Source organism: Aulonocara sp. 'chitande type north' Nkhata Bay, linkage group LG19, assembly GCF_057382095.1.
Source record: "Aulonocara sp. 'chitande type north' Nkhata Bay isolate Kocher_YH1m ecotype deep benthic linkage group LG19, A_spYH_male_GT1.1, whole genome shotgun sequence".
NCBI lineage: Eukaryota > Metazoa > Chordata > Actinopteri > Cichliformes > Cichlidae > Aulonocara > Aulonocara sp. 'chitande type north' Nkhata Bay.
The window spans coordinates 27970538-27981449 of record NC_141362.1 but is presented as its reverse complement, the minus strand read 5'-3'; the positions used below and the strand labels follow the sequence as shown (position 1 = coordinate 27981449).

Genomic DNA, 10912 nt, shown 5'->3' with positions numbered 1-10912 from the left:
AATATTAGTTAAATATGCTAAATTACAGTCTTTTTTTATGTTTTGAATTCTTACTTGCAGCAAATGAATGCACTGCAACGAGAAAAATAGTTCTAATACTATGAAAAACTACTCAATATTAGTGAAATATGATTAATTTGTTTCTTGATTCAGGTTGGCTTATCTTAAAATAGAGCCGAATCAATATTAAATCCAGGCAAAAAAAACCTTAAAACAGACCTTTTTCCTACTCCTTGGCTTCTACTGAAATCACAACCAGGACAAGAGTGATATGCCAACATTTATTTCTCTCATGAGAACAAAATCCTTTTTTTAAAAACAAAATAGGGCTGCTGCACAATCCCTAAAAGTCTAAATCAACCCTTTAAAAGGCCTAAACACAGAAAAAAAATTACAGTTTTGGCCTTAAACTTTTGTGACAGTCACATAGTCTCACAATGTTATAAATAATGGCATTACTGACTTAAAACTTTACATGCCTCAGGTAAAGTGTCACTAAGAAAAAAAAACAACAACTTTCATTTGTAAAGCATCTTAAGTAAAGCCGTTTCTCAGGACATTGCTAGGCAAATTAGGAACAAAGTTGTACAAACGTACTACAAAACTAAACAAACTGCAAATGACCTGATAAAATCCTGCTTGGTATTCACCTATTTTTCAAAGAACGACTTCCACTCAGCTATTGCTTTCTTATATGCACTAGTGGCATCTTGATCATGGATGGCATCAGTGATTACCTCAGTTTGTATGACAGAGAGGACCGTTGCAACACATTTTGGGTATGTTAAGTGCAAGGTGTAGTAATATGCCATCAACACCAACATTCCTTCCCAGAAATCCTCCAAGGAGAGAGTGGTCACTGGTATGTTTCCTACAGCAACAATGCTGGTTGTTCCATCAAAAAGCAGCACTGGGGAGGAGAGAGGCCGCTTCTCCAGGTATAGCATTGCATCTTCACCTGGCTAGAAGAAGCACAAAAAAAGGACAAATTCTTCAAGATTTTAAATGAAAGGGTTGCTGTGCATCCAAACAGCTTAAGACACAAATAGCAATATCAAGAGTTTAGAATGCTCCAACTGATTTACTGTTGGAATAGAAGAAATAAATATAAAATATCTGACTTACATAAATATGAAATTTTGGAAATGTATTAATTCTGAGCATGAATTTTCTCTAATTTGCAGCATTTTTATCATGTCTATTTGTGCTTTTTTTCTCATTTGTTTTTTAAAACAATTTCTTTTAACTTTGTTACATATTCTAGTTTTTGAAGGCCTTTTTAAATATATCATTTTACTGCTTCTACTTGTATCCTAACTGCAATGTGCTTTTGCTCTGTGCTGCCTCTCTGGAGTAGGTTTTGAATAACAATTAAGAAATCCTGAATAAGGAGTAATTTAATCCCTGCTGAATTGAACTTCGACCTACTCTTATTAAGCAGGAAAAGCAAAATAATAATATTAATAATAACAATACAAGTAAATGGAGTACAAGTTACAGTGGCTGGTATTGCAGCTGTTCTCACCTTGAGGATATGAAGGAGAGCCTCACTGGCACTTCCCAGCCGCTTTGGTGGTGTAGTTTTTGAAGGAAAAAGAGATGGAAGTGCATTGAAGAGAGTGACAGTAAAATCCACTGTGAACAGAGAAAAGTATCTCAACAAAGCAATCCGAACATATCTGATGTGTGGATTTAATGTATGAAAAGGCCACTTACCTCCACGTACATCCAAGGGGAGAGGAGGTTTCAGGACCTTCTTCCAAATGCCATAGAACTGCACTTTCGAACAAAACTCTGCCCATCGACCCTTCATTTGATCTATGTATTTGCAGTTGGAGCCACCAATGATGCGACGCAGTTCATCCATCGCCTATGACAAAGTTGTGCTCAGTTAGTCAAGAACTAACTAAACCTATCCAGAGAAAGCAAGGAATTTAACTGAAGGTAGTTGAACTTACATTTTGTATGTCTTTGAAGCACGGGTATGCTTCAAATATTTTTCTGGGCCTGTCTTCTTCCCTTGTAACATCTGCGTCAATAAAAGCTCGTCTGGCCTCAAACTCCAGGTCCAAAATTTGAGCAACGTCACTTTGGTTGGGTTTTGCATTGGGTTTCCTGTACATGTTGCTCAAGGTTTTGTAATGTCTTGCCTGCATCTTCAGGCTGTCATGGTCTGCTAGGGAAAGCAAAGAGCAATTGTAAGACATGGTGTAACTAGACTTCACAAAATTCAGATTTTTCTAATCAGTCATTTCTAGTTGCATGGTTGTTTTTAAGTATAATATTTCTGAGAATTAATGTTTAGGTTAAATATGTTTGAGTAATGAACTGACCCTATATGTCCTGATCATTTCCCTTTGTGTCCTTTTCTTATAATGATCATGGATTTATGTTAATTGTTAGTTTGAACAGAATCAAATATTAAAACGACAGTTTAAGATGCCCGTGAATAAAACTGTGGTGAAAATAAGGTAAAGGTTGTTTACTGTGTATATCGTTCACATCAGTGTGAACAGTGATTATGAGCTGATGGATAAAAATATTTTAGGTAATTTGATCTATGACAGAAACACTGTGATAAGGCATGATAGATGTGACCAGCATGAGGATTTACATGTGTAAATAATCAGCACTGAGTAACACCCATTACAACACAAAGTGGTAAAATACTTACTATGGCTAACTGGCAAACTGGAATGAGGTATCTATCATATGTTGATTTTACACACCAACTCGAGTTAATGCCAAACCACTATGATTTTTGGAATAAACACTTAGAACGGGGTTCATTGCTGCAACCATATTTTGGAAAGAGCTGTAAGAGGAACCACAGTCAGACAGAGGTAGATAAGGGTGATGGTGGACTTACCAACAACATCATCTGGAGGTGCAGTTGAAGGACCTATATCAGCCCTGGGTGCAGAGCATGAGGCTGACTTGGATAATAGTGGTAAAGCCAGGGTAGTATTGTTTGACGTAGTTGGTACAGTGGAGGGTAGCGGCAATTGGGATTCTTTCTCTGAGGAAAAAACAGAAGATGAACAGAATGTAATAACAGGGAATAGCTAGAAAGTTAAGGAAAATACTCAACACTGTATAAATCTTGTGATGCACTCTGAACAGAAAACTGAGGGCAGGTGGTCTCTTTGAAGTTTTAGATGTCCAAAAGTCATTAGTACAGCAGACCAAAGTACACACCTGCATTTGAGTTATCCTCACTGAGGTCATCATTGCTCTCAAGAAGTATGGTATAGTCACTTGAACCACTTGCTTCACCACTTAGGTCACCTTCAGTCCCGTTGTCTGTGTCATCTGAGCTGAAAAGAGTCTTCCTGGGCCTGCCTCGTTGTGGCATGGAGCCCTGCCTCTTCCTTGGAGACTTCATATTTTGGAGTCGTTTGTACAGTTTGGTGTAGATGGTCAGCTGTGGTAAAATAATATATATTTGTACATTCTTTTTTTTATCTCGCTCAATTTTAGATATTGTAGTGAGTAAAGAATGACTTACGTATGGCATGTGTGTGTCAGCATCACGTAACATGGGGTAATAGTCGACAATCTTCTGCGACATTGCTCTCATTTCGAGTTTGGAGGGGTATGTTACTTCTTTCCCCATGGGACTAGCACGGAGGATTGCAACCATGCTGGTGACGGTGTTCCTTACAAGTCTGCAACATAGCTCCTTCGACATCCTACAGTCCTTTTCCTTTCCACTGTGGAGCAATGCAAAGTACTGACTGCGCACCATGTCCAACTCTGAATCTGTATACACCACATACTCTGGTGGGTCTGGCATTTTCATTTTTTTGTCAGCAGTGTAGGAAATGGGAGTGGAAGTTTGAGGCTGACATTGTGACACATCAAAGCCTAAGGGGTTACTCTCGCTTCGATGGAAAGTGTTGGCATCTTGGTCAGTACTCTTAAACTATAACAGTTGTGGGATATAAACAAAAATACACAATTAGGCAAATTAATGCTAGACAATATGGACAGTAATCATCTTCTTAGTGGTATAATGTGTATTTACCTTTTGGCTGATAAAATCCCAAATCTTCTTTCTACGGAAGAAATTTTCATGGCCCGGAAAAAGATCCTTTAGGTCATCCCGGGTAAAGCTCCTCAAAGTTTCCTCATCAATATTCGCAGCTGTAAAAGAGAAAAACAACTTCAAAAGTGATATTTATTTCTCTTTTCCTGGGCGTGGCTTATTACATATTGAGGTCATTTTTTTTGTCAATAAATGTATTTTAGCAATAAGTAATATTAACAGGATAAAATGTCAAACTTAAAACAGTTTATCAAATATTTGGGAATGCAATAAAACTATTTTTGGCTGTCTTCAAGAATGATGTTCCAAGTCTATTTTGGCAAAGACAGCTCAAGGCTATAATGTGGATAAAGTTCAGAGTAGAGTGCAATCCTAGCTCCAAGTTTCAGAAATGATGCTAACAGATGCTAAGGCTGCTTAGCTAACGTACCAAAATAACTGAAAAATAAGACTTACCCTGCAACACAGACAGTATGGCATCGTCAAAGTTGTCCATGCCGTGACAGCAGTTCTCTAGTTCGGTTCCAAAGCCTCCACTCACAGTACCTGGAAATATCCTACGGCTTAAATAAGAACATTTAGCTAAAGTTAACACATTAGCTAGATTGCTAACTAGCAGCCCTCACAAAACACGACTTTATCTTAATAACACCGTTGTACCATAGTATTTTTCAAATCAACTTAATGTTACCAACCTTAAATTACTGTTCACTTTGTTTAGATAAATAATTTTGATCTTCCTAACGGTCCTGATGGTTAACAAAGCAGGGGAAAAGAGTTTGTCCCGCGTGAAAGTAACGTCACGACAGGAACTGAGAATGCGCATGCAGAAAATTATTTATATTTAATTTTTTTTAAGTAAAAAAAAAGAAAATAAAAATATAAATTCAGTCTTAAACACTTATTGCCTAAAAATAAATATAACTGATGTAATTTAAACCTGAAAAATTGGATAATTAAGGATGCATATATTTTTAAAATTGCCTACCTTTCCCATGGTCCCACACTCTCATCTGTGGCCTTCAGTGGAGAGCGGTAAAGTAAAGCTGCATTGCTACTGCGCGAAAACAGTTCACCATGGCGCTCTGGAGATGTATGATCTGTTTTATCTTTGTTTCTTTAACTCTGAAGGTGCTCCTTAGCCACATAAATGCAGCTCATGGTCGAAGGCAGGATTTTTGGGTTTACTGTGGAATAGATGGCTGTGAACAAGATTTCAGAGTTTTTAACTCATTCTTTCGCCACATTAAACGGACGCACCCTCTGTATTTGACGAATGGAAGCCCACCAAGAGGATGGAGGATCCCCCCAACATCCCACTCTTTAGGATCGGAAAATTTTGGTGTTTCAGTCTTTGCCAACTGTAGTACTGCAACAACAACCAGCACCGTGGAAATATCAACTGGTGGATCTTTGGCTGAAGTGCAGGAGCCTCAGGTTGTTGACAGCCCGATCACGGTAAGTGTTAAACTAAATAAAATGTAGTGTGGCTTCTGATGACAAATTTAGCTATGTCTAACTCCTCGTATTTGGTCCTATATTACTTTTAATCATTTTCTCCATTTTTAATCAAGAGAAATTTAACGAGATCTCGCGATATTATACCGCTAGATATTGTTCTTCAAACTGTTACAAGCGATTTCCACCATGGTTGGATTTTAAATCACAATTTCATCCTGCAGGATGAAATGAAAAACAAATAAACAGAATAGCAGTTCAGTGTAGATAGTACAGGCTATGCTGCAGCCGGAGAAGGCACACACTCTGCGGCTGGCATGTCTCCTGGTGAAGTTTGCATCAAAGACACTCTCAGCGCGTTTAAATCGTTCAATCTGACAGCAATTTGGGTATCTCGTAGGAATTACAGTTTCAGGTAAGACACAGAGTATTTGGAAGCACTGTAAAAAAATCTGTTGGCTAGAAATACTGCCAAAACATGGATAAGAATGATTTTTTTTGAAAATTAAATAAATTAATAAATGCATACAATAAAATATATCCATATATTAATACTAACATAAATTCTAAGTGCAAATCTAAATTACGTGATTTAAAAATACATAAATAATTTAATAAATACAACAAACATGTAAAGAAACTAATATCTAAGTGCGAACAAAAATTCATTATTTAAAAAGATAAAATCTCATTCTCATGAATCCAATCCCTAGCCTCATCAAAACAATGGACAACCCCTTTTTTTATTGTTTCTTTGTCTTTGATTTCTTTTCCATTTTTTTTCTTTATTCCAAAGAATGAATATTATATTATCTTATATTATATTGAATATTCACAACTGTAACACTAATCACTGTCATGCACTTTGTTTTTTAATGGACCAATCATTAGGTGTAACTGATTATACCTGTTATGTAAGAATTTCTATAATTGGCCAGGAGTTTGGACTAACTTTGTTTTTCTGCTCTAAAGGAAGAAGCTGTTGCTAAAACATCCTTTACCAGACACGATATTACCAGATCTGCTGCAGCTTTTGCTATCAGTGTTCAAGAACAGTGCCACTTATCACAGGTATGTTATAGTCTTAATGGATCAATACATTACATAAGGCAATCAATGTCTTACTTGTTCATAATGGAATTCAGAATTTTTTTTTTAATATAAATGCAGAATAAGTTACTTTTGTTTCAAATGTTTTCACAGAGAACGGTCAAACATATCATCTCAGGAGTGCAACAGTATCAGGCTGTTCTTTTGGATACGCTCAAGGAAAGAATGAAGACAGTGTTTGAAGATAATGCCGAGGGAACCACTCAGCTTCAAGATGAGGCTTTGGCTACATTTGATAAATTCATGGATCCTTTCTCCACCATTGCATATGGACAGTGTAGAGCCATAGGGGAAATGTTCTGTCCAGTCAACGCCGAGGAAGTAGTAGTATCCCAGAAGATATGTTGGGTAAAGCAAGGTCTTTCAAGGGTCATGTCCATAAGGAACAAAAGTTTTTACTATGTACCATTAATTGAAAGTCTAAAGCAGTTAATGACTAATGAGAGAATCTTTACCATGTTGAACACTGCACCACAAAGAAGCAGAGAGGGATTCTTCTATGATTTTAGAGACGGGTCCCTCTTTACATCTCACCCCTTGTTTTCTCAGAGGCCAATGCATTGCAATTAATACTGTACACAGATGAAATTGAAATATGTAACCCCTTAGGGTCCCATGCTTCTGCAAACAAATTGGTCATGTTTTATTATACTTTAGGAAATATTGATCCAAAATTTAGGTCAAAGTTAGCTGCAATACGACTTCTTGCTATTGCTAAAGCAAGTGACATTTCTCAGTGGGGTATTGATGTTGTACTGAAAAGAATACTTCAAGATCTATCACTGCTTTACAATGGTGTAAGGATTGAAATGTCAAATGGTGAAATTGAATTGTTTGGTGCTGTTATAGCCATTTGCGGAGACACGCTAGCCCAGCATGAGATTGCTGGCTTTAAAGAAGGGATTGGTTTTGCTTATAGCAAATGTAGACACTGTGAATGCAACTTTGATGATATGCAAAGTGTTTTTGAGGAGAAGAAGTTTGTTCAAAGAACTCTGGAGAAACATATCAGGCAGTGTTTTGAAATAGATAAAGCAAGCACAGATTTATTGAAAGCGTCCCTCAAAACTACTTATGGAATTAATAGAAGAAGCAGACTAGTTGATGTTCCTGCATTTGACCTGATCAAACAAACTCCACAGGATATAATGCATGTTATTTTTGAAGGTGTTGCATCAATGGAAGTTAAATTTGTATTAAAACACCTAATTCTCTCAGGACAATTGGAATTAGACAAGTTTAATTCAGACATTCAAAATTTTCCTTACTCACCTCTTGAAATACGGGATAAACCATGTCCTATTACCTTTGGCACTTTAGCGGCTAACGACAACAAATTGAAACAGTCTTGTGGACAGATGCTAATTCTTTTAAAAATATTACTTTTTCTTTTGTATGGTGTGGAGAGTGAGTATGTTGTATTTATTAGAAAGTTAATTATGATAGTTCAAATAGTTCTTGCTCCCATTATTTCTTTACAAACTGTATTGCAACTGAGAAATATGATTGAAGAACACCTGTATCAGTTCAAGCAACTTTTTCCCGAAGCCAATATAATACCTAAGCAACATTATATGTTGCATCTTCCCAGTCAAATCTTATCCCTTGGACCTTTAATAAGGAGTATGTGCATGCGCTTTGAGGCAAAGCACTCCTATTTTAAACAGTGGGCTTCTAAGTTAAATTTTAAAAATGTTTGTAAATCCCTAGCAAACCACAATCAATTTCTTGAGTGTTGTCAAAATGAAATAGGCACTGAACATCCTATTTTTGCGAAAGAAAAGGAATCCGGGCCAGTATCAGCTGTTAAAAATAATGAATATGTTAGGAAAAAAATTAAAGAATTTTTTGGAATAGATGTCATGCAGTCTGTTGTCTCAGTGAAATGGTATGTTCTAAATGGCAATAAATACATTGCTGGGAAGTCCATGATTATTGCAGATGTGGATGGCACTTTCCCTGTGTTTGGACTGATAAAGGATATCTTTTTGATTGACTCATCTTTTATTGCTTTTGAGTACCAACGCTATGAAACTTTGAATTTAAATGAAGACTTATTGGCATATGAAGTAACTGTGCCCATTGTTGCTCAAGCTACAGAATTAGCCCATGAGCTCATTGATTACACTTCATACTTTTCTATTAGTTTTAAGGACAGTGTGTTTGTTCCAATCAAATACAGTCTTTCTGATATTATTTCCCATAGAAATCACCCTTAAGATTAGGGTTGCACCAAGTATTGGCTTAGTGTAGTTTGTGATGATATAAGTTGACAGTCATTAAATGTTCCCTAAACCAATGTCAATGTTGTACCACATAATGCTGGCATGCTGGGACAAACAGCTGTCTTTGAAATGTGATTTGTATCATAAATTGTGGTTAATTTTTTTCCCTTATATGTACAACTTTGAAGTCAGACATGATTTTGAATAAATAATATTTTCAACAGATGCCTTGTGTGAATTTCCTAAATCAAGCAAATTGAGTTTGTCACTCTATCTTGAAACAAGTGATATTTTGAGAGACATCTGGTGAGAGACCTAATGTAGGCTATTTTAAGAGTTATTCTTCCCATTTCTGGATTTCTGTACTAATATAGACACAATTATATGGTTATTCTCGATTTAAGTTTATTATCTAAAATCCAGACTTAGAAACAAGTAAATCTTTTTTAAAACAAGGCAAATAATCTGGCCTGTCTAAAAATAAGATTTTAAATCATGGCAAGCACCAGATAATTTGCAGTGTGGAAATGGCAAACATGTCTGAAGCACCAAAAATAAATAAATAAAAGTATGTGTCCCAGGTGAATATTCTTCTTTCAATGCTACAAAAAACACATACAAATAACAGAAATTAACAAAGCCAAAAACCCTACAAAAACCAATTACATTATAATACTTTATGTATAATGCATTATAATGTTTTTATAATCCGGTAAGCAGTTCAAGTTTGAGTGTTATGTGCCATATCATACATTTTCATCAAATGTAAGATTTAAGTTACTGCAAATCATTGCATTTGCAGGCAGTTAATATAAGGGGCATAAATCATTGGTTTGACATAAGGGGTATATAATCCCTCCTTCAGTATCACTGATTAAATAATAAAAAGAATAAAATATTAAACTGTGAAGCCACAATAGGACTGCTTGTCTAAAACAAAATTGATCACTGTAGTTCCAGCTGTTAGTCTTCGATGATTGGCTGTTGGCATTGGCAGCAGACCTGGGAGCACATCAGCTTTTCAAGGGAAAAGACACAAATGCTTAAATTAATAAGCCACTAAAAGTAGCACAATTAAAGTATCAGACTACTGCTACTGTATGAAAGAGTAAAAAGTATTTTGCACTAAAACTATTCAATCCATCCATCCAAGGATTCGGGGGGGGGGGGGGGGGGGGGGGGGGCTGGAGCCTATCCCAGCTGACATAGGGCAAGAGGTGGGATTCAGCCTGGAAAGGTCACATTTACAACGTACTATATAAAATATACAAACTCATTGCTTCCTATCTCTGCCTTTTTGCAGTTTTTGCTTACAAAAGCCTGACACAACAACAATTTGAAAATAGTTGAAACACCAATGAGCTTTTGTTGAACTGCACACTAAAGAAACCCATCATTTATTAATAATAAACCCCCCCAGAAATATTACTTAACTTAGCATTAAAAACTGCATTTTAAAATATTTAAATGTTAAATGACAAGTGAAAAGATTAAGCTAAACAAATGGCACTGATTTAAACAGAATTGTGGCTAATTTAAAAAAATCTCCACCCACATACTAGCAGAAACACTGGAAACCTATAATCTTTCATTTTAGTGTAAAATGTTTTGGAACTGAGCAGCCAGGATTGCTATTTGCATATGACCAACAATATATATGTATACACATAGGTTTTTGTTCTCGACAAACAATAAATGAAATTTTACTCTAGAGGTGATCTACATGAACTGACAGCTTCGTACACCACATGAACATAACATCACTCTCGCATGAAAATATTCAAACCAGGCCTTGTGATTTAATTGTTTCCATAATTTGGCAGAGTTCAGGCTTCTCTTTTGGTAACTGTACCATCACAGCCTAAGACTATCATTGTGTTGGTCGGGCGTACTATTCTTTTCCCTTCTTTTCTCGTATGTGGAGGCAGCTATCTGAAGCGTCCACACTGGTGGATTATCCCACTAGCCACCAATCCTTTTGCAACAGTTGAGAGGATGAGAGTGCCTGCTGGATCACCTCCAGGGCCTGCTGGTTCCTCTTTTTCTTCTTCTTCCCTTACATAGCAGCTTC

The 10912-nt window shown here is 36.4% G+C and overlaps 1 protein-coding gene and 1 pseudogene across 4 annotated transcripts; one reads left to right on the top strand and one right to left on the bottom strand.

Annotated features, from left to right (window-relative positions):
* Window positions 1-267: 267 nt before the first annotated feature.
* Window positions 268-5869, bottom strand: LOC147307226 (uncharacterized). 4 transcript variants are annotated; one of them, XM_086274783.1, is made up of 10 exons: window positions 4744-5479; window positions 4505-4611; window positions 4028-4146; window positions 3509-3925; window positions 3199-3424; window positions 2870-3019; window positions 1959-2176; window positions 1717-1870; window positions 1526-1635; window positions 268-962 (listed from the first exon to the last, which is right to left on the bottom strand). In XM_086274783.1, the coding sequence occupies exons 1-10, from the start codon at window positions 4872-4874 to the stop codon at window positions 651-653; spliced, it is 1944 nt and encodes a 647-aa protein (XP_086130909.1). In that variant the 5' UTR covers window positions 4875-5479; the 3' UTR covers window positions 268-650. The 4 variants fall into 4 exon arrangements, with proteins under 4 accessions (XP_086130909.1, XP_086130908.1, XP_086130907.1 ...); XM_086274782.1 differs by having other exon boundaries at window positions 1526-1870; window positions 1959-2173; window positions 4744-5869; XM_086274781.1 differs by having other exon boundaries at window positions 1526-1870; window positions 4744-5480.
* On the top strand, window positions 3570-9029 carry LOC147307225 (uncharacterized; annotated as a pseudogene).
* The last annotated feature ends 1883 nt before the right edge of the window (window positions 9030-10912 follow it).

What these genes read in the sequence shown, in the direction of transcription:
- LOC147307226 (XM_086274781.1), bottom strand. Translation starts at nt 4,874, where the DNA reads ATGCGCATTCTCAGTTCCTGTCGTGACGTTACTTTCACGCGGGACAAA. An exon ending in GGGATTTTATCAGCCAAAAG is followed by an intron (nt 3,926 to 4,027) that starts GTAAATACACAT and finishes CAACTGTTATAG; the next exon opens with TTTAAGAGTACTGACCAAGA. An exon ending in ACCTCCAGATGATGTTGTTG is followed by an intron (nt 2,177 to 2,869) that starts GTAAGTCCACCA and finishes TGCTTTCCCTAG; the next exon opens with CAGACCATGACAGCCTGAAG.